General features: G+C 40.9%; 1 protein-coding gene across 1 annotated transcript in view; it reads right to left on the bottom strand.

The window, feature by feature from the left end:
* The window catches only part of ARID4A (AT-rich interaction domain 4A), a 145,618-nt gene that overhangs the window by 73,849 nt on the left and 46,999 nt on the right, over positions 1–24,770 (bottom strand). The window contains exons 10-11 of the mRNA XM_089661127.1: positions 20,316–20,389; positions 18,119–18,279 (exon numbers count right to left, since the gene is read on the bottom strand). Of these exons, the coding sequence (XP_089517253.1) occupies positions 18,119–18,279; positions 20,316–20,389 (235 nt within the window). The remainder of the gene's footprint in view (positions 1–18,118; positions 18,280–20,315; positions 20,390–24,770) is intronic.

The raw sequence follows: 24,770 nt of genomic DNA, 5'->3' as shown, positions 1-24,770 counted from the left end.
CAGCACACTTATTGTCTGCTAGCGTGCCCTGCCTCCCCATGTCAGTAGCACTCTGTGCATGCCATTCTGCTGGAGGCTTTCATACTTCCTTCTGAGACCAACACTGAAAGATTAATAGGGCTCACTCCGGAGCATATTTTCACTGTCCAACTGTACTGGCGTTGCCACAGACCAGATATAATTACGTATACAGAGTGGCTGATACAATGCAAAAGCCCACGCACTCTCCCCCCTCTCTCTCCCCATCGGCACAGCAGAAATAACATCACATCATGCTTACCTACCGACACAGCTTTCCCTTTCAAAAAGAGAATTGTTCATGCATGTCCTAGCTAGCAGGCGTGTGTCTGTGCTGCTTTTAGACAGGCCTGCTCTGGGTCTCCTGCCCAGGATAGCTATACACTCGCAGCCTTGCCTGCATTCCCTCCCGTATGGGAAAAATCAGACATTACATGAAGAAAAGAAAAAGACAGCCCCGTTTCAAAGCATCTGGCGAACCTCCCCTGGCAGCTTGCCAAGCCTCTGCTCAACCTTCCTGTCTCCGTAGAGCATGCGTGCTCTATGCCCAGCACCATGTTTCCATGGCAACACTCTAGGCAGCCCCCAAGTAGGGGGAGAAAGCAGTGTTTTCACATAGACAAAAAAAAAAAAAAAAATCCCATCAGCAATCGTATAGGGGGGAAAATGTTTTCAGTACAACCAGACACAATAACCACATGAAGTGTCCTACTATGTGCTGTACTCTCCTCATTCTACCATGTGCCGATGTGAGGAGTAGGATTCAGCCTTCATACAATGGCTACACTCATCTGGGAACAGAACAAAAGGACGAACATTACAAGCCAAGCCACAAAGTCACCCCTTACTTCTCTGTTCAAACCATATGCCCCTCCTAGCAGCAAGGGACGTACATGAGGTCATCTGCGGGCACATGGGTCAAGGACATCGAACTGGATGAGACACAGCAACCCTTTCACTACTACACAACTTTCAATGGGATTTCCTGTCAGGTACTTAGCTGCACACACAACTCTGCTCAGGGGCCCCACATGTGGAAAGTAGGCAGCCTGTTCTAGGCTTGTAAACACGTTAGCAAGTCATTTGTTCACTCAGACAGCCGCAGTCATCTCATTGTAGTTTTGTCAATTTATGGACAAGAGGGTAGGGATTCTTCTAGAATTATAAAAGTTGCATAAAAGATAAAACAAAACATCAGTCTATAAAAAATGCACCAAGTGTCAACAAGGCTACGGGCAAAACGATTTATGGCAAACATCTTGCGCAAAATAACCACTTTACATTAAATACATTTCAAAAACAAAATTGGTACAGCGAATCAGAAGAAACATAACATTATAAGCCCTCGCAACCAGAGCTTCAAAACAACTTTCCCAAAGGCGCTGCGATCTGCCTTCCGTGTGCAGCACAGGGTTTACTTCTGATGGTCAGGTAGTTTTACAGATAACCAGTTAACCATTTGTAAATTATATGGAAACCCCAATTCTATTTTTCAGGATGTTTGGCAATATACTTTGCGGTGTACAGTTTTCTTAAACAATTAATTTTTTTGTGACACTGTTGCCAAGCATCTTACTGTGAGATCCTGCCAGTAACAGCATTTCCTGTTGCAGGCTGACAACACTGATCTACTGCTCTGCAATTAGCAGTATCTTTGTCAGCTTGCCTTGCATGCTCCTCTAGCTGGCGGCTGGGCTGCCAATCTAGAGAGATCTAGATGTGTGGGTGCTGCACAAATCACCTATAAAAAAAAAAAAAGAATACCTTCAGCATGAATTTAATACCTGCTAATATATAGCAAATCTAGAAACCGTAAAAAAATCAAATCAGTGCCATACAAAAACACATATGGATCAAACACATGTAAATCAAGCACATGTATAGAAAACACATGTAAATAAATCCCTAATTCATCTTACACCCTATTGGTATTCACCAATCTGGAAAAAGTGCCAAGTGGTTCTGTTTAACTTAATGTGTTCTATGCACAAAAGGTTAAAAAAAAAAAAAAAAACTTACTGTGAACAACAGCCCCCCCCCCCCCCCCCCCAAAGACTTAACTGAGCCCCTCTTGATCCAGTGTTGAGCCCTCATCTTGTAAAACCATCCATTCAATTAAAAATTTAAATGATAAAATAACTAATCATAATAATAATAATAGAAAATATCACACTGGCCTTACTGGTGAATTGCTGTGCAGCGGATGGGGGGCTGTCAGCAGAAGCCTGATCAGTTTTCTGGCTGTGCTGGGACCTAATCCAATGAATATGCTGTGCACTCTTGCCTAGCGTGGTCAGTTTTTAATAGGAAAGGATTGGGACTAGCAGGAACACCAGGGATTTCACACAAAGGAAGCAATACAAAGATATCAGGATACTTTTTCCTACAAGTACATGGTAAAGCAGGCACATATCAGGAATATAAAATTTTGTGTTTACATATGCTTTTATGAATTCATTTACATGCTTTATTCATACATGTGTTTGATTTACATGCGCTTGATCCATATGTGTTTATAAAGGCACTGGTTTGATTATTACGGTTTATAGACTGGTGCATATGAATATTAATGGTTATTAAATACACATTCAAGGTATTCATTTTTTGAGGTTATTAGCACTCATATTGTTTATCAAAATATACAGTGAGAGCTGCAGTTCTCTAACAGATTGCTGGGAATGTGGGTACATTGTATATATCAGCCTCTCTTAACCAGGGTGCCTTGAGGTTTCATCAGGGGTGCCCTGTCAAAATGTCTAAAATTTGCCCAAAACTTCTATACAAGCCAGCAGGTGGAACAAGCCTGCCATTTAGTTACACAAAGCCACACTTTCATTGTGCACCTTTACAACCTTCTACACAGCATCCTAGTTTACCCCTCCCCTGCCCCTCTCCATCAGTACTGGGGTCACATTAGTTCAGTGATGGAGAAAAACTGAGGGAGAAGAGAAACACTGGAATACTAGTCAGTACCAGTGTGCAAAAGTGTATTTGCTTTAGAAGAATAAATCACCTGTAATGTTGGGTGTCCTACATGTGTGGATGTTGCTGCGTTATATAAAACTATTAGAATAGTTTTTATCATGTTAGAATGGGGTGCCCTTTTAAAATGGACAGTCTTGAGGCACCCCATTTTAAAATAGGGTGCCTCAAGACTGTCCATCATATTAAAGGGTGCCTCAAGACTGTCCATCATATTAAAGGGTGCCTCAAGACTGTCCATCATATTAAAGGGTGCTTTAACTGTAAAAAAGTTGAGAAACACTGGTATATATATTATTTCATACCTAGATCGGAAGAGCCTAACAGCAGGCTGGCAGGCTGGTAAGGCTGCTGGAATAAGTGCGGTTACTGAGAGGATCAAAAGTTGAGAAACTTTTTTTTAAAGAGCAACATTGATACTAGAAAAGTCAAAGCAAGGTTCCAACTCTTAATCTACAGCCACAGCATATTGAGTAAGGTTTTGTATAGGTCACTGATATACGTCCTCAGTAGGTTTCCTGATCTAAAGAAGACACCAGCCGGAAGGTGTTCAGTCTTTACAATGTATGTACAGCACAACATTCCCCACAAGTGTGTAAAGCAGAATATAATTACTCCATGCACCTAATCACCTTACAAGAGGGAAGGGAAAAAGAAAAAGAAAAACAACCCTAATGTAATAAATTCCCATAATTGTGACTGGAAAAAACAAAGACTATTATTTCATAAGATAAATAAACTGTAGTACCAATTCTAGGATTTTAACCAAATCTTTCCATTCAAATGAGCGCTATCATATCAGTTATCTTAAATAATTAGCAAATAAAAAGTAAAAAGTGTGAAGAAATGGGTTTTGCTGATTATGAAAAAGTGAAAGATAACCCTTTGTCATATTTAAAGTACATGTAAAAAGGAAAAACTTTAACGTGGTTGTAAAGACATACAAATATCCACCTATCTCCTCACAGAACATGGAGGCAGCAGCAGGAGCCTGTGAGGAAGGAGCGGGGGCAGGAGGGCCAAGCTGCACTGTGTGTGTCTATAGATCTGGGGTGAGCAACTGTGGCCCTCCAGCTGTTGTAGAACTACAAGTCCCATGAGGCATTGCCAAACTGACAGCTACAAGCATGACTCCCAAAGGCAGAGGCATGATGGGACTTGTAGTTCACCAACAGCTGGAGGGCCACAGTTGCCCACCCCTGCTATAGATAAACACAGCCTAATTCCAGATCAAGCAGGCACAAGTATCCCCATAGCAAATGGCTTGCTATTGGAGCAGACGGAGGGGAGGAGGTACCAAGAGTTCCACAAAGAAATCCCAGAAGAGGCAAGTGAAGGCTACCCCCTACTGAACCCCTAGTTTCTTCTGCTCCTCATGATATTAGGATGCCGACAAACAGCCTTTGGAGGGAGTCTAGAAAGTGTTTCAGTGGCCAATAGGATCTTTGGAAAGTTTCCAACACAAGTCTACTATTTTAATTTGGCATAAAAATGTGTCTGTTAACCACTTGCCCTCAAGATTTACCCTCCTTCCTGATCAGGCCATTTTTAGTGATGACAATTGTGCGGTCATGCAACGCTGCACCCAAATTAAGTGTATGTCCTTTTTTTCCCACAAATAGAGCTTTCTTTTGGTGGTATTTGATTGCCTCTGCGTTTATTTTTTGCGCCATAAACAAAAAAAGACCAACAATTGTGAAAAAAAGCAATACTTTTGACTTTTTGCTACAAAACATATCAAGTAAAAAAAAAAAAAAAAAAAAAAAATCTAATTTCTTCAAATATTTAGCCCAAAATGTATTCTGCTACATGTCGTTGCTAAAAAAAAAATCCCAATACGTGTAAATTAACTGGTTTACGTGAAAGTTATAGTGTCCACAAATGGTGGTATATATATTGTAAATTTCAATCGGCGACATATAGCAGGACTGCGGGAGGCATTCTGACACTGGGGTGGGACTAACTAACTGCCTCTGACATCCCAGGGACACTAATACAGTGATCAGTGCTAATAAAAAAGCACTGACACTGTACTGACACTGGGCAGGAAGGGATTAACAAAGGGTTTAACTGTGTGTGGTTTCACTGAGTGTGCTGTGTGCGCTTTACTAGGAAACATACGGCTTTGTATTGCTCTGCTATGAAGAGCAATACAAAGCAGCATGTGGGTGCTGACAGGGGAGAGATTTGTATTGTTTACACACAGACCTGTCCCCTTTCACTGTTCCTTGGTGATCGCCGGGTGCTGGCAGGGAGTCTGCAGCCAAGACCCAGTGACTGACATATGTAGCCGCCAATGGCGGTGCATGCAGGGTAGTGCGTGCGCGCCCCCTACCCGGAAATGCAAAATCACGTATATAAACACGTGATTTTGCACAGCTCTGCCACCCTGTAGCAGTAGTTCTGCTATAGGGTGACGGGGAACCAGTTAAAGCATATACAATGGGTATAGAAAAGAATCCCCCCCCCCCCCCCAAAAAAAAAAAAAAAATAGAAAATAAAAATAATATTGTGTTGCTTTGCAGCCTGAAATGAATAGACACATTTTTTGTTTTATCCTGCTGTATTTACTCCATAACATCCCATTGCAAGATAACACACCAACATGTCAGAGAATCTTTTAAAAAAATTAAAAACAGAATCACTGGGTTGGAAAAAGGATTACACCCCGCCTAAAAATGACTTGTAAACTCAATCAGGTGTAGCTAATCACCTTCTCAATGGCACACAAAACCATTTGACTGTCAACTGTGATCAGCTGTGATCATTTTGATTAGCTCCGCATGAAATGAGCTTTCCTGGAGCATTTCAGTCTCGGTAGTGCAGCAGAAGAAATCAACCAACTATGGGTGGCAAGGCACTGTCAAAAGATATCTGGGATAAAGTTGTGGACAACAACAAGTCAGGAGATGGATCCAAAAAAAATTTTCAAAGGCTTTATCAATGTCTAGAAGCACAGTGAAGTCTAATATTAAGAAGTGGAAAGGTATTTGGTACAACACAGAGCCTCCCTGGATCATGATGTCACTCCAAACTGAATGAAAGAGCCAGGAGGAAACTGGTCAGAGAGGCTACCAAGAGGCCTACAGCAACTCTGAAGCAGCTGTAGGATTTTATTACAAAGAGTGGTCACTGTGTGAATGTGAAAACAATATCACAAATTCTCCACAAATGTGTCTTGTATGGAAGGGTTGCAATAAAAAAGCCGCTGCTCAAGAAAGGCCACATGCAGTCAAGGCTGAGCTTTGCCAAAACGCACCTTAAAGATTCTGAGTCCACATGGAAAAAAGGTGTTGAGGCCAAATAAGTAAATTTTAGTCTCATCTGACCATAACACTAAGCGATATGTATGGCAGAAATCCAATCCAGCTCACCATCCAATTAACACCATTCCTACGGTAAAGCACAGAGGTGGTAATATCCTGTTATGGGGATGTTTCTCTGCAGCAGGGACTGGAACACTTGTCAAGATAGAAAAAAAAAATGTATGGGGCAAAATACAAGCAAATTGTTGAGGAAAATCTGCTGCCTTCGCCTACAAAGTTGTCAAAGGGAAGAAGTTTTACCTTACAACATGACAATGACCAAAAGCACACAGCAAAAATGGCCACACAGTGGTTGAAGGAGAAAAAAGGGTGAATGTCCTTGTATGGCCTAGTCAGAGCCCAGACTGAAAATCTGTGGACTGCAGTCTTCAATTAATTCCACAAAGTCACCATCAAATTTTACTGAACTTGAGTAGTTCTGCAAGGAAGAGCGGGCAAATATTTAAAAGTGTAGATGTGCAAACTTAGTATAGACATATCCCAACAGAATATAGTGATCCTTTTTCCAACTCAGTGATTCGGTTTTTTAATTTTTTTTTTTTTTTGAGATGGTGGTGTGATATCTTTCACTTGGATGTTATAATTTGCACTGAGTAAATATGGCTGGATAAAACATAAGCTGTGTCTGTCTTCATTTCAGGCTGCAAAGCAACAAAATGTGATTTTAAGGGGGGGGGGGGGTATTCTTTTCTATACTCACTGTAAAAACCCCAAACCAGGCATCAAGCATTTGGGCTTTAATTCATTTCATTGGTCAGAATAATAATTTGTTCTGGCCAATGAAATGAACACTCAAGCGCTAAGCATGCCTAGCAATAACACGCGTTTAAGCGCATTTAGACGCGTTAAGCATTTTTTCTGTTAAAGCGCTGCTGCTTCTGGACACAATGGCCCTCCTGGATTTTCATTTCCTGATGGTAAACGCTACTGCTACTACATGCTTCTAAAAGTCTATGTGCATGAACACATACAGTAGTTTAACATGGAGGGCTGTCTGGAAGCAGTAAAAAAAAAAAAAAAAAAAAAAGCCCCTAGAAGTGGCTGCAAAAATGCCCTGTGTGCATGAGGCCTTACAGTTTAAAGCATCAATGTACCCTGAACTTAAAAGCATAGAACATAAAAAACTGGAGATGAATGAACATACAAAATCTTCTGACATTAAAAGAGCCACCCTTTGCAGACATAACAGCCAAACACACTCATGGCATTTTGCAACTTGAAGGGGGCTATCCATTTCAAGAATCTTTTTTTAAAGAGTAGTTTTTACATAGCCTTTTTGTATGTTTTGGGTCATCATTTGCTGTTAGATGAACCAATGACCAACTAGATGTGAACCAGAGGGCATCCCAAGGTACTGCAAAGTGTAAAGTCTTTTTGTTGAGGGTGCTGGTCACCGACTATGGATCTAGCAAGCCTCATCAACATGTTTGACAGTTGGCATCACACAAAGCTCAATTAAAGTGGAACTTTCTCCGTAACAACTTGATAAAAATAATGTTCTGTAAAAAGAAATATACATTCCATGTTAATAATTATACTACTAAAAAATGATTAGCGTTTGCTGTAAATTTCCTCCAACATTGTTCCTGTTTCTTCCTGCTGTATGTGGCCATTTTGCTGAAGGCCAGAGACCCTGAGCAGCAGTAAATCTTTAGGCTGCCAGCAGATCGGCCGCTACAAATTCAGTGCCTAAAAATAGCAAGTGACCTTGTGCAGAGCAGGGAGAGACATTGTATTACTGGATCTTAAACAGTATAGGCACTTTTTAATGTTTTACATATCTATACCTGCAAAGTGATCTAACGGGACTTACGTTTCTGACTAAGGTTTCACTTTAACAAATCTAACACCAGAAAAGGGGTTCATATTTTTAAAAATGACCATTATTTTATACCAGCACAAAACCTATCAAATTAACTGTAATTTAACCAAAATTTATCACGTGCGGCACCATGGCAACTGCAGATGATACAGAGGCTAAGATGGCAGATTCATTGGCTGTAAAGGTTATGAGGGTCTAGTTCTACCCTAAGCAAGAGTCCAATAAGATTAAAAAAATAGCACAAAAGGCAAGCATCAGACACAGGGAAGATTTTACATTTCCATTCCATGTGCCACAAGACCTTCCAGTCTTTAGTAGTCCACCAGAAGTAGTTCCAGGCCCAGGCAAGTTTCTTTTTTTTTCTTGTCATTTTAGCAAATAACATCTTACTGCCAATCAACCTACTAAACCTGCAGATCAAAGTCTTCTCTTCACAGTTGAAAGTGAGTCCTGGTTACTTTGACCTATGAGCTGTGTTTGAAGCTGCTGTCCTGCACGGTACCCTTCATGGAAGCGGTTGATTCCCAGAAATTTGTTGCTCAAATCTGTTGCAGCTTTGGGTCTAGCCACCCTGTCCCCGTCAGTTTCCTCCAAGTTTTTGAGCCTTTTGACAGGTTAGCCAATTGTATTTACACAAACCTTTACAAGTTGTAACTTTTTCTTACCTTTGTACCATTTCAGGTTATTCAGTGGATTTCAAAACTTCTTAAATTTCAATAAAACTGTAAAAATGGTGATAGAATGGAGTTCTAGCACTCTTGGCCAACAACATATACTGTACTGTATGTTAACTGCATATTTAGCAGTTTTTGGGGGTTTTTTTTTCCTCACTCAGTTTACATTTCCCATTGTCTAGACCAGTAGTCCCCAACCTTTTTGGCAATAGGAACCGGTTGATATGGTTTTGGGATTATTCAAGTGCATTACATTTATTGTGCACTTTATTTTTATTATTACATTGAAATATATGATAAAGGAATTCAACTCATCATAATGCAGAATCAGTGGGAACTTGCCACTATAAAGCCTGCCATCAGTTGCAGCTTAAAGAAGAAGTTCACCTTTTTAAATCAAAAATAATAAATGCACATCTTTACGCAGGTTAAAAAAAAATGTGCATTTCTTTTTGTTATTAGGAGCCTGCTACTGAAGCAGTAACAGGTTATCTGGGTGTAATATGTAACATGATATAAAAGGTAAACTTATCCTTTGTTACTTACCAATATAGAGCCACAAGATGCAGCTTAATTGTTAAGCTTTCATAGGAGTCTCTGTGCAGTCAAACCTCTCCTTATGATTTGTATTTGCGGCTGCCCCCCTTTGCTAGCATCACCACCTCAGCTGCACCTCAGATCATGAGGCATTAGATTCTCAAGGAGTGCGCAACCTAGTTCCCAAGCACGTGCAGTTTACAGTATGGTTAGCGTTCCCATGAGCATCTAATGCTGCCGCTACTCTCACAGGAGACAAGAGCTCAGGCAGTAATGCGAGCACCTTAAAATACAGATCAAGCTTTGCTCGCTCACCCGCTTCCGTGCAGCCTGGTTCCTAAAAGGCCATGGACAAGTACCAGACCACGGCCCGGAGGTTGGGGACCTCTGGTCTAAACCAAGAAATATGTCGATGTCAAACTAAACAATATTTTTGGTATATAACAGGGCTCTTAGAAGCACTAAATGTGGCATGGGCAGAATGTCAATGTTTAATCCCTTGCCCTCCAGAGGATTTACCCCCCCTTCCTGAGCAGGCCATTTTTTGCTGTTCGGCACTGCGCTATTTCAACTGGTAATTGCGCGGTCGTGCAATGCTGTACCGAAACAAAATTTATGTCCTTTTTTTCACACAAATAGAGCTTTCTTTTGGTGGTATTTGATCATCTCTGTGGTTTTACTTTTTGCGCTATAAACAAAAAAAAAGACCGAAAATTAAAAAAAAAAACCCTGATATTTTTTACTTTTGGTTATAAAAATATATCCAACAAACTCAAAGTTAGTCATGAATGTAGGCTAAAATGTATTCTGCTACAGGTCTTTGGTAAAAAAAAAATCCCAATACATGTATATTAACTGGTTTGTGTGAAAGTTATAGCATCTACAAAACTATGGTACATATACTGGAATTTACGTAGCTTTTACTTTCCGACTGCCTATCACTGCATTGAGGTGCTAAAATTCCAGGGCAGCCCCCCCCCCCCCCCCCCCTGGAAAGTAGACACCCCAAGGATTTTTCAGAGAGACATGTTGAGTGCATGGAACATTTTATTAATTTTTTGCCACACATTTTTTTAATATGACAATTTATATTTTTTTTTTAACACAAAGTTGTCACTTTAATGATATATTGCTCACACATGCCATGGGTGTATGTGGAATAACACCCCAAAACACATTCTTCTACTTCTCCCGAATATGGGGATACCGCACGTGAGAGACTTTTTGGCAGCCTAGCTACAAACAATCCCCCAAAATCCAATGACCACCTCCAAGCTTCCAAAGGGCATATTTCCTCATATCTCTTCCCTACTACCCATCACAGTGTTAGAGGCAAACTGCCAGGATAGTACAACCTCCCCCCCCAAATGACCCCTTTTTAGAAAGCAGACACCCCAAGGAATTTGACAAGGGGCATGGTGAGTATTTTACAGATATCATTTTTGTCACGTGGTTTTAAAAAAGAAAAGAATAAATGTTACATAGTAAAAATGTTACAGTGTGTAAAATGATACATAGTTGCCATGGGCAAAACATTTTTTGTTTTCTTTCTTTATTTTCCAAAAACGTGTCAACAAATGAGATCCACAAAACACTCACTATGCCTCTTAGCAAATACCTTGGAGTGTCTACTTTCCAAAAAGGGGTCATTTGGAGGGGGGGGGGGCTGCTACTATCCTGACATTTCAGGGCCAACATTAGAAGCTTATGCCACTCTTGAAGACCAAGCCTTTTCTGACACTTTTTGTTCACAGGAAAAAACTGTTTTTTTGCTAGAAAATGACTTTGAACCCCCAAACATTATAGACTTTTTTTTAAAGCAGAGTCCCTAGAGAATAAAACGGTGGGTGTTGAAATTTTTTACGCACACAGTATTTTCGCAGCGATTTTTCAAACACAAATCTTTGGGGAAAAATACAATTTTTAGAATTGTAATGCACAAAAACACAATATATTGCCGAACTGTTTGATAAAATATAAAAGATGATGTTACACCGAGTAAGTAGATACCAAACATGACATGCTTTAAAATTGCGCATGCCCGTGCAATGGCAACAAAGTACATACATTTTTATTATCGTTAGGAGATGCTTTAAAAGCCTTTACAGGTCAGCAATTTATATTTACACAGGAGGTCTAGCGCTAGAATTACTGCCCTCAATGTGACATTCGTGGCGATACCTCACATGCATGGTGCAACCACTGTTTACCAACCGGCAAGGGGGTCAACACTTGCACACGCAGGTACGCATGCGCAGGGCAGCAAGGGTGCTTTGTTTGTTTTTTTTAGTTATTTTTAAATTATTTTTATACTGTCCCTTTAATTTTTTTTTTTGATCACTTTTAACCACTTCCCATCTGGCCCATGTATATAAACAGCAGGATGGGAGCAGCGCAGGGGCGGGTGGCCGTTTATAAACGTTCTCCCCTTGTGCGCTCTCCCTGGGAGTGTGCAGCATCGCGATCCGGTGCCCGCTGTGTACGTCGGGACCTCTGTTGGCCAATCAGTGATCACATGCAGAGTAGTAAGCAAGATGTCACTTCTGCCATCATTGCTTACTATGTGTGAAATCTGTGAATGATCACAGAGATCACATGGTACAAGGCTATTCACAACAGCCTTGTACCATGTGACAAGCTGTGACCAATCACAGCTCACACAGTATTTCTCAATGGCTGCAAGAATGCAGCCAGAGAGAAGGAGAAATGATTGATTTTACAGCCTTTAAATCTTCATCACCCTCCCCCCACAAGTAGTACAGTGTCACTAAGGTGAACTGCTAGGGTGACAGTATGTTAAAAGAAAAAACCAAACAAATAATAATATAAAAAAATAAAATAAAAAAGTAGAAAAAATTATAATTTTTGGTTATAAACTAATTTGGGTTATTTTTTTTTACTAAAAAGATAACTGAATAAATTTTGGCCAAGATTTATGAAGAAAGATTATTTGCAAAATTTTATAAGAAAAACACTTTTTTTCAACATTTTTGGACTTTTTCGTTTATATAGCAAAACAAAAATAAAAATCCCAGTGGTGAATAAATACCAAAGTAAAGTCTTATCTGTCTCAAAAAAATGCTAAAAAATTCATATGGGTACAGTGTTGCATGACCGTGCAATTGTCATTCAAAGTGTGATAGCACTGAAAGCTAAAAATTAGCCTGGACAGGAAGGGGGTAAAAGTGTCCGGACTGGAAGTTGTTAATGCTATCACAGGGAATGCAAATATCCCCTACAACTTCAATGGGCATTGTCAGATTCTTTTTTGAGAAATCTGGGGTCCATCAGACTCTAGATATCTTCTCTGCCCTTACATTATCTAATCTCACCAAGATCAGTGTGATCAGATGCTTTCCCAATTCACAAATGGCGCTGTTTATATCCTGCGAAACTGAAGTGATGAAATACTCGTAGCTTCCGATTTTTCTTAGACTATACAGATGATTTTAGACATTCTGGTCTGAAGGCAGCAGGTAAGGGGGGGTGGGGTGGGGTGATGACCCTTCCAGCTGCTTGTAAAAACAATTCAGCAGCTAATTGGCCACTAGGCCACTGGCAGCGAACAGGGCAGATCTTGCCAACACTGTGTTTTTGGGGAAACTATACAAAAGGAGGCACTAGTGTAGTTCTGTTTATGATCAATATCTTGATTCGTACAAACACTATACTAGTAATGGGGGTGATCAGTGATCTATAGCGTGAGTGCAATGGTGTGCGGGAAATCTAACGCTAGCTGACCCTGACGCTATCTGATGTCACTAGTGGCTCGCTTGCAAAATGAGGGTAAGCGGCTGGCAAGTAGTTAGAAAAAAAAAAACTATTAAAAAAAAAAAAAAATGTAAAAAAAATATACTTATTAGAATAGTTAAATGTTACCACAGTAACATTGTACTACTTTTTTTACACTTTGCTTTACAGGAGAAATAAAGATAATTTCTTCTGCAATGCAAAGCTTGCGGTCATGAATCTAACTCATTCATGAACTGTCATGAATGAGTTAAGTTTTGACAGCTCAGGATAGTGATCTGTGATCGGCTGGAGCTGGTCACATGGAACAGGGTTCTGTGATTGGCCTCACATCATGTGACAGCTGTGGGCCAATCACAGCTCACTAGGAAGAGGAGCAGAGCTGCTATGAATGAGATTAATTCATAACAGCTTGCTTACATTGTGATCGCATAGCGATCACATGATCACAAGACCCCGTTCACCAGGATCCTCATTTTGCTGTGTCCGCTGGATACAGCAGTCGCAAGGGGGTGCGCTGCGTGTCTGCTCGGGTGAGCGGCGCCCCCGTGTTAGTACAGCCAGAGCGACGTACGGGTACGTCACTTTGCCTGTAGCTGCCGCTCTGCCACAGTACATTGCGGGCGGGAAGTGGTTAATATTGATAGGATAGGTTCATCTTTCTATACAGTGTTTATTAGTGTACATATATGCACTTTGGAACACTGTTTTAGATCCCCATTTGGTAAACTGGAATCAACCAGTACAACATGTAATTATTTAAAGCTGATGAATAGAGCACTGAGTTGTAAGAGTGATCTAAAGTGAAGTGAATACTGCAAACAGGACACCAAAGACCAAACTGATATTCATCAATAACATCCACAAGCCCCTAAAGAACAGCCACACAGTATAAAATTTCCATGGCAAAAACCTCTATATATGAATATGATATGAAACAAAATAAGAATCCTTTACCCGGGCACAAAGACACCAATGCAGGACGTGGTAAAGAATATGAATATTGAAGCAATCATTATCTAAAGCGCAAACTGTTATTTTTTGCTTGTGAAAACGTTATAACCTGTCAGGATTTTATTGCAATCTGTACTATCATGTAGCTTTTAAAAAGGTTTAAAAAAGGATTTTTTTACCTAACATAATAAAACATACAATTGTACTGCACAAAAACGGCCCCAAATCTCCTCTTCTGGGGTCCCACTCCGCCGCTCTCTGCTCCTCATCTTCTGTGTTTGCCCCTTAGCAAGCAGCTTGCTATAGGGACAGGTTGGCTGACTTGCTTCTGAGCCGGGTTGTGTGTGTGTGTCTATAGACATACACAGCGTGGCTTAGCCTCATCCTACCGCCCACTCTGTGCTCAGCCCCACCCTACGCTCCTTCCTCACAGAATTTGATTGACAGCAGCAGAAGCCAATGACTCCTGTTGCCTCTCTGTCCTGTGAACTTAGGGAGAGAGGAGAGAACTGCTACAGACTTGCACAACACTGGATCGAGTGAGGACTCAGGTAAGTATTTGGGGGTCGGAAGAGAAGCTGACTGGCTGAATGAAAAAAAAAACTGTACCGTGCAAAGCCAGCTTAAGGCAGACACCTGATTGGCCACTATTGGCCCCACCGAAGAGATTAAAAAATGCAATATAGGCTTTAATGAAGAAACCAGTATAGAAAAATCGTCCACTGTGCTTCAGATTCGTTTTGGAGAACAGCCGGTTGAATCTCAGTGCCTTATTGCAGTACCTTAAACTGGTACTGGCACTCAGAAGATCTAGTGAGTCAAGTCAGGCTTCAGTCTTGAAACCACAAACTGTCATCAAGAGGCACGGTCCATCACTATAACTTGGGGTTGTACTGGTGAAATCCTGGCCTTCACATCCTGCTACAAAGTGCTCCATCAGAAGCATTGTGTTTATCCACTTGTCTACCAAGGTACATTTAGAAGTGGCATAGTAGACAAGTGGTTAAATCAAGCTGATGGCTGCACCTGCATCTGTGAGCTTGTAATGGCTTTAAGAGCCAGAGAAAGGCTTTCTAATAAAAGTGATTGGGGAGACGCAGCACACACAGTGGTTCCTGGGCTCTCCCATTCCTCCTGAGAGCCCGGGATTGCAGGAAATAGCTTTCTTAGTGAAAGCAGGAGGAACCTGGGGAATATCCATTTCCTGACCTCTCCTGCGACTAATGACCCTGGAAGCAACATGTATTACAAAATTTCTAGGGTCACAGCTGTCATTCCTCAGCTAGTGTAGCCGATGATACAGCTATTCAAACTCAGTCTGTGTTTGAAAAGCTGCGTGGAGGGGCAGGGGAGACCTAAAATGTCTCCATAGACCTAATATGCAGCAAATGTTTTCCCATGTATGTATAATAGACCTCCAAAGTCTCAAAGAGGACCTGTCACCTTCACTTGCCATAACATAAGGGGCTTGTTAGCCCCATTGGGAGAGTAATAAAATAATAAAAAAAAATTAAAGCCAAAAAAAAAAAAAAAACATTAATACATAAGATAAACGTAAAAGAAATTTAAGGCACTCCCGTCACTCCATATAAAAAGCACAGTAATTGTAAACATCAACTGCGCCACATGTGAGGTATCACTGTGAACGTCGGCATGACAGAAAAAAATACTAGGGCCATAGCTCACAGTTAACTCTAAACTTGTGACCTTTAACAGCTTTCCTGCCACCCTATATTAGAACGACTGCTACAGGGAGACAGGGCTGCGCAAAATCACATATATATACACACACACGTGATTTGCATTAGCGGCAAGGGATGTCAATCACTGGGTCCCACCTGGAGATTCCCCACCAGCAAATGGCAATCGCCATGTAGAACTGACAGGGGAGAGACCTGTGTGTAAACAACAGGTTATATTGCCCTGTCACCTCCCTAAATACTGACCAGAGCCCTATCTTGATCCAGCGCTGTACCCTTCTCTTCACAGGACACCGCAAACAGCAGGAGCCATTGGCTTAGGCTGCTGTCAATTAAATCCTGTGAAGAGAGAGTGGGTGAGGGGGCCAATCCACGCTGTGTATCTATAGACGCCCACAACCCGGCTCAGGAGCAAGCACGCAGGTTAGTGGCTTCCTATAGTGGCACACCAGGAAGGGGAAGTGCCAAGAACGTCAGCGGGACACCCTAAGAGAGGAGGTTCGAATCCGCTTTGTGCAATTCTATTGTATTACGTGTATTATTTTAATTTAAAAAAGAAAAAAAAAGCTTTACAAATCACTTTAAAAAAGGAGAACTCCAGTAATTAAATCACTGTTTAAAAGAAGATGGCCCCAGCTACTATCGCTATATTGCTGACACTCAACAGAAGATGTGGCTGCTGTGTGACTGCCTGCCCCTCCTCTCCACAAATCATTACCTGCAAGCTTTGCATTTACTGAATGGATTCACATAATACCAAGCTTTCCATGACTGGGCAAGAAGAGAGGAGAGGTGGGTACAGCAGCTGTATTCAACTCTGCAGTTGCAGAATCTGAGACCGAAAAGTCCAGCGCTGGAGCACCAGAAGTATAACGACAGCTGTACTCCCGGCAATCAGTAAAATGTAAAAGGGAGAAAATTCCCGAAACATTATACACCTTGGTGGAAGTTGTAAGCCAGCACATTCTAAATTACTTAATTCCAGGAGTTCTTAAGCCACTGTGTGGCCCTCTGGAATTGTGGAGAGCCTCTACATTTACCAAGTTAACCTCCTACAGCAGCAAGAGTAAGACCTTGTACACACAGGCTTTAGCTTGTATAAGAACAGAATGTACAGTAGACTTTAATAAAGCTGCTGAAAGCTTGACATAAGTTTTACAAATGCTTTTCAAAGCATACAAAACGCCTGTTTGAAGATGCTGAAAATAAATGTAGCCCATTAAACATTGCTAGCAAGAAGGCTTCTGTTGCAAAAGGATAAGCTTTGTCTCTTCTGCAATAAAAGCTTTTCTTCCTCCAAGTAATATTTGATTTGGACGTACGCTGAGCTGTGCATGCAAAGCTCAGGGTACACATATGCTGACAGTATGATTTACCTTCAGTGCATATGTATGGGCGTTAAGTCTTAGATAGCTGATAACGCCATCATTGTTTCTGCATAGTCAGTCCATTAAAAATTGGTAGTTCAGCTTTACAAGGTTGCTGGTAGTGTCAAATCACAAACTTCCATTTAGTATCTTTTATGGGCTCCTGTGACTATTTATATGCCAATTAGAATTTCCAGTTCCATCCACCATTAAAAAGTCAAAACACAGAAACAATCCCCCCTCATACATAGAATATATTAATTGCAATCTCTATCTAAGTAATGCCCTACAGAATTGCAGGAGAAAGGTTCACCATTAAATTCTCAGAGATAAAAACTGGGCATGGTAAAGAGGAGCTTCGGTCAGTTCAAAAATGAATAGTAACAAAAACCGTAGCAGCTGACTTAAAAAACCAGACACTCACCTGTCCAAGGATCCAGCACCATACTCACCTGGGCTGGTTCTGCACATCTTCAGGTACCTGGTACCAGCATGTTAACTACAGCAGGCTGTACTCCACGCAGCTTCATAGCTGGCTTTCCTCTCAGCCGTGCTGAGCTTTGTAAATGGTCCCACAGCCTTCTGGAACATGTAACATACCCCAGAAGGTTGTGGGCTGGGAGGGAGAGAGGAGAGTTTCTAGTGGATCCAATCCGACCGAAAGTCACAACATGTGTGTGGCGGGAAAGGTTACATAATTCACTTGCCCTTTCTCCCAGCTTCCAGCCATGCCACCTAGGCAAAGGTGATGCCATCTCCCTCTCAGCAGGAATTTTAAATAGCCCAATCTACACTGGGCTACAGAGCCTTTCCATGAGATTTGGAGTGCTCAGCATCCCCGAGATCTTGCTGCAGGTCATCGTTCCCTGAAGTATGGAAGCTGGGGGAAAGGTGAGTATATTCTCGATTAAAAAAATATTTTAGAAAGTTCAGTGCACTGCAATATTTAGGATGCAGCAGAGTATAAATAAACAAAATAGTAGCCAACCTCTGCTTGCTCTTCTTCCTCTTTGTTCTGTTCTCCATCACTACCATCTACCTCCCCATCTTCTTCATCACTACTGGAAGATTCCAGGATTTCACTCATGTCCATTTTCCAGCTGTCGGGGACTGCCCGTGACTTCAGGAAAGCTGTGGCTTCCTTTAAACCTAGGAGAAAACAAAATTGTGATTTATTATTTTTTTTTTAAAGGAATCAAATGTTCTCAGACCATTTTATTTTGGTCTTGGACTCAGAGCTCACTTCAGGCTCAAATGTTAGTCCCACTGGGACCTAAGCAGAAAATGAACCTGTCAGGTACTATAATAAATTGTGCACGCACGCTACATTAGTAATCACCCAGTAATTTTTTTTTCCAATTGAAAAACTCTGACTTTACACTCTAATCAACTTTATGTGCAGCAGTATGTTGCGATGCCAAAATATGCTATGCAGATTGAAATGTCTACGCGTCAGGACTACATTGGGAAACCCTGCCAAACAGGGAGGATATAAACATGCCCCAGGTGTGTAGACAGTACCTAGCAATCTGCCTTTGGTGGCGCCAAACTTGAATGCCACCACTCAAACGTCAGATGCTGAAGCCTCCAATGGTCGTTAAGGCTCTGCAATGCTATGGGTAAATTTTATTTTATCTATTACAGGTAGTTGTATAGCGCCATCCATTTACGCAGTGCTTTACATTTATTTTACATTCACATCAGCCCCTGCCTTCAAGGAGCTTACAATCCAAGGTGCCTAACTCACAATTATATAGATATGTACTAGGGCCAAATTAGACAGGAGTCAATTGACCTACCAGCAGGTCTTTGGAGTGTGGGAGGAAACTTGAGTACCCAGAGGAAACCCACTCAGGCACAGGAAGAACATGCAAACTACAGGAAGGTAGTGTCATGGTTGGGATTCGACCCAACAACCCTAGTGCTGCCAGGCAGAAGTGCTAACCATTTAGCCATTGTGGGGCTTAAGCAAAGAAGTTGGTGGAGGCTTAGTAATAGAACTTGGTAAAAAAGGTATGTCTGGAGTACAGGGGCCCCAGGAAACCATGAATGGATTTTTAACATTCACATAAACTTTGCGACAACAGGAGGTGCCTACAAGCTTTGCAGTATTCTTAGTTAAGCAACTTTTAAAAACAGATTCACTGCTGCAATAGTGAAGAGTATCTATAGTCAAAACATAAAAAATATATTAATTTCCACATTGTATTTCAGTTATTACTAGCCTACTTTTATTAATCTGAATAGTCTTGAAGTTTGTAAACTCACTTTGTGAATCCCACGTATTTACTTTTTTTTTTTTAATTCTGTGACACATTTACTATGTCCTGGGAGTAGGCCCTGCTATGCCACAGAATTCATAGACTCTTTTTTCTGAACTACAGAGGTGCCGAGAGGAGGAGTTTTAGGAGGCAGAGTCAGTAAAGGGATCGCTGCTTCAAGGTAACAAGGTACCATGGGATATGTAGCCCTAGAAGCTGAAAAGCAGAAGCAGAGCAGAACAAGCAAAGAATGCAGAGAAATTCAGGAAGATAGACAGGCAGCACCCAAATTTCAAATGCTAACGCTATAAAATGAGAGTGTACAATGTGACCACAGAACTCCTATAAATGTTGCACCTGTATTGCCCCTGTGCCTCTACAATGTGTACAGAGTACTGCCTTTTGGAAAGTTCACTTTCCTGCCATTGGGACATAGATTCTTGCTGTGTGTGCGCTATTGATGATCATGCACATCCAAAAAATGGATTTGTGTCTGATTCAGAATGGGAATATCCAAGCCAAAATTACTGCCCTCTCCAAAAAGTCCATTTAGAGACCACAGACCTTTAGAGACTGTTCTGTTCTGTAATTGCTAGCATTAGTTAGTCACGTGAACTGAAGGAGCTAAATGTCTTCAACATTACAGAACATGTCCAACTGAATGTAACTAACTACTACTAGCTACTCCATGACTTGGACAAATGAGAACCTTCACAGACAGACACTCCCCCTAATGTATTCTAGAAACATGCAATCAGCAACATAGACTTTGAGGAAAAAAAAGGGAGCAGGTTGTGAACCTCTTTTTTGGGAACACTAGTTCCTTGGCTGCCATGTAGACACTTTGGCTTCAATGGGGTCAAAATGCTCATTTATAATGTGTTTGCTCTGGGCATGTGACACCTAGAAGTAATACATTCATACCAGGTTTGCTAGAGCTTTCCAATTTCAAAGTATTGATGTCAAGTTCCTCAAGATCTTTCCTTGCAACAGAGTGGCTGAAAAACATTTAATCAAAAAATTTAACATAAAAATCAAGAACACACATATCAAAATTATTTTTCATACCAAAAACAGACTGACAGATATAAACAACGTCATTCCTAACACAAAATTGGCTCAAGGAAAAAAAAATCCCATATTTTAGTAAATACAGTCCAATGTCTTATTAATCTGCATAAAAATGCATGCATGTCCCCCCCCCCGCCCCCTCCATGTACTCCGATGGACCCGTGCATACCAGTGCAGTCAACAAAACTAACACCTGCTGCTTTTTTTCTGTAAGGAACGCATCTGGAATGCAGCGAAACGCATGTAAACACACCAAAGATGCACCGGATTGCACCCCGCCCTAATATTTTTCAAGTGTAAAAAACAAAACACCAGAACACATCAAAAACACATATAAACGCATATACAAAAACACACCAAGAATGCAGAAATTGTGATGTGAACTAGCCCTTAGACAGATGTCCACATTGGAGGATTTCTCCTCAATTTGTGCTCCAGTACTATCTCAAAACCCTTTGCACTGCATTATCACAAAACAGATTCCAAACTGTGTGCTTAAGTGGCGGTTCACATATATGTGGATTGGATGTGGTTTGAACCGCACCCAACCCACATGACATGTGAAATACCATTGCTTTCTATGGTGCCTGTTCACATATATCCGGTGCAGTGCGGTTTTAAAAAAGTTTCTGAGCAGTGGTTTCAGGTTCGGGTGCGGATTACAGGCTATTGACTTCTATGGGAACCATTCCTAAACCGCATATGTGTGAACAGGATAAAATCCTGAGCTAATCTTGTCCTGAACCTGATGTAAACCTGACATGAACCTTTGATCAGCTACTGTATCAAGTAGCTGTGAAACCTGAGCTTCAATCCGCACCGCATATGTGTGAATCAGCTCTAATTCTCAATGAAGCCTCTCTGCACTTGACAAAATGGTTTAAAAGAAAAATCACCAGACAAGTATTTTATTTTGACAAGATGGAAGAATAAAACGTCAGTATTTATCGATCTAACAGTGTTCCTATCGAAGCAATTTCTCCTCACCTCTGGGAAGGAAGTGATCGGAAATGACTGCAATGGGAACATATACAGCACCTGATAGATGTTCAAACTCTTGCCACGCTGATCAAAAATAGGAAAAACAAACATTTTGACGAAGGTTGTCTAACCTTATGTTAGCTGTGATCTACAATGGTATTTGAGGTGCTTAGGAGTTGGATAAACCAGTGCTCTCTCAGGAAGAACAAATGCTATTAACCTCTTGCCGTCCGCCTGCTGTTTATAAACGGCAGGGCGGTGGCAGTCCAGGGTCGGGTTGCCGTCCATAAACGGCACCCGCCTTTTCTAGCTGTGCGCGCTCCCTGGGAGCGCGCACCACTGCGATTCGGTGCCCGCTGTGTCCTCCGGACACAGTGAAACACCGATCGTCGGACGGGACCTCTGTACGAGGTCCCGATCATGTGATCACTGATTGGCGAATCAGTGATCACATGCAAAGTAGTAAGCAAGATGTCACTTGTGACATCATTGCTTACTATGTGTGAAATCTGTGAATGATCACAGAGGTCACATGGTACAAGGCTATTCACAACAGCCTTGTACAATGTGACAAGCTGTGACCACTCACAGCTCACTCAGTAATTCTCAATGACTGCAGGAATGCAGACAGAGAGAAAGAGAAATGATTGCTTTTACATCCTATATGGGTGTAAAAGCAATCAGTGTAAAAAAAAAAAAAAAAATCTTCATCACCCTCCACAAGTAGTACAGTGTCACCATGGTGACAGTGTACTGCTAGGGTGACAGTATGTAAAAAAAAAAAAAAAAAATAATAATAATAATAATAATATAAAAAAATAAAATAAAATGTAAAAAAAAAAGTTTAAAAATTATAATTTTTGGTTATAAACTAATTTGGATTTTTTTTTTTTTTACTAAAAAAATAACAGAATAAATTTTGGCTAAGATTTATGATGAAATATTATTTATTTGCAAAATTTTATTTAAAAAAAACACTTTTCAAAATTTTTGAACTTTTTCATTTACATAGTAAAAAAAATAAAAATCCCAGCGGTGAATAAATACCACCAAAATAAAGCTTTATCTGTCTCAAAAAAAATGGTAAAAAATTCATATGGGTACAGTATTGCATGACCGCGCAATTGTCATTCAAAGTGTGATAGCGCTGAAAGCTAAAAATTGCCCTGGACAGGAAGGGGTAAAAGTGTCCTGACAGGAAGTGGTTAAGGTCTTATGCACACAAGACCGTTTTTGTCCTGCTTCCAAATGCCCCTCCATGTTAGCCTATGTGCCCATGCGTACATAGACTTTTAGCAGTGTTTAATGGCAAGAGAGTTTAGAAGAAAGAAAATGCATGTTAGCGGCAGGTGCATTTAGCGCTTGAGCGTTAAGGGATTTCCATGACCAGTATAAATTATTATTCTGGCAAATGGAATGAACTTCCAAAACACCCAATTCCTGGAAATGTGCCTAAACGCTTGTAAAAGTATTAGACACTTTTACAATTGTCAGGTGTGTTTTCTGCCAAAATGCTGCTGCCAAGAGGAAAAGCATTTTCAAAACGTCCAGTGTGCACGAGGCCTAAAGGTCAAAGTAAAAATGTTAAAAAGTGTAGCTGAACATCTTAACTGCTTCCTGACTGCCCTATAGCAGAAATACTGCTACGGGGCAGCAGGGCTGTGCAAAATCACGTATATACACATGATTTTGTATTTCCGGGTAGGGGGCGTGCTGGCGCGTCGCCACTGGTGGCTACAGCTGCCGATCACCGTGTCCCAGTCAAAGATTCCCCGTTGGCACCCGGTGATCGTCCAGGAACAATGAGAGGGGAGAGGTCTGTATGTAAACAATACAGATCTCTCCCCTGTCAGCACAGCAATACAAAGCAGCGTGCTTACATAGTAAAGAACACACAGACAACACAGTAAAACAGCACATAACCCTTTGATCGCCCCAGATGTTAACCCCTTCCTGCCCAGTGCCATTAGTACAGTGGCAGTGCTTTTTATTAGTACTGATCACTGTATAAATATCAATGGGGATGTCAGTGGCAGTTAGTCAGTTCCCCCTAGTGTCATAATGCCCGCTACATTACCACTATAAGTCGCTGATCGCCATTACTAATATATATATATAAAAAAACAAATTCCAAGATGTATATCACCATTTGTTTCTTTAATAAGCAAACTCTTCATTAAAAGAAGATATATAACCACATCATACAGCAAACAAATGTGACACCAGTATAATGGCAAAAGGTACAATTACACAATCAAAAAATACTGGTCGTAGGCAAGCAGAATAAAACTAACAAAGTCCATCTAACATGGCACCAATACCACAGGGGTAGATGCACAAAACAGAAGAACAAAAAAACTAACAAACTATAATTACGTGTCCTCTTCCACAACACAGGTGGGTGCAGAGTCAAGTCATTTATCCCAAATTTTATGATATTTTACAGGGCATTCTCCATGCATATAGATAACCTTCTTATATGGTAATATACTATTTATTGCAGCAACCCATTGGGAGAAAGTAGGCGGCAGTGCTCAAAGCCAGGTTCAAGCAATTAGTAATCTGGCTATAAAGAGAGTTTCCGGTAAGAAAATAGTCTGAAATTTGTCAGTTTCCGAGTTGAGAAGACCCAGTAAACATTGTTAGGGCACAGAGTAAGTGACAAACCCATTTTGTCAAGGAGGAACTGAACCACCTGAATCCAGTATTCCTGAATAAGTGAGCAAAATCATGTGAGATGAAAAAAGGTACCAGAGGGGACTATACTGTGGTCGGTATCTACACCCTGTTCCAAATTATTATGCAAATTCTATTCAAGTGTCACAAAGAATAAATATTTTGTTTTTCAGTTTAACTCATGGATGGCATTGTGTGTCAGGGCTCTTTTGATCACTGAAAACAATCTCGTACACCTGTGATAATTAGATTGGCAGGTGAGCCCAATTTAAGGAAAAACTACTAAAGGAGGGTGTTCCACATTATTAAGCAGAGCACCATTTTCAAGCAATATGGGGAAGAAAAAGGATCTCTCTGCTACCGAAAAGAGTGAAATAGTTCAATGCCTTGGACAAGGTATGAAAACATTAGATATTTCACGAAACCTTAAGCGTGATCATCGCACTATTAAGAGATTTGTGGCTGATTCAGAGCACAGATGGGTTCGTGCAGATAAAGGCACATTGAGGAAGATTTCTGTCAGATCCATGCATCGGATCAAGAGAGCAGCTGCTACAATACATAGCAGAAAACAGATATTTGAAGCTGCTGGTGCCTCTGGAGTCCCACGGACATCAAGGTGTAGAGTCCTCCAGACTGCATTTGGCAGAA

The sequence above is a fragment of the Staurois parvus genome, unplaced genomic scaffold (assembly GCF_062004578.1).
Source record: "Staurois parvus isolate SC_StPar_1 unplaced genomic scaffold, SC_StPar_1.0 ptg001316l, whole genome shotgun sequence".
NCBI lineage: Eukaryota > Metazoa > Chordata > Amphibia > Anura > Ranidae > Staurois > Staurois parvus.
The sequence above is the reverse complement of the archived record's forward strand: the minus strand, read 5'-3'. Positions and strand labels throughout refer to the sequence as shown.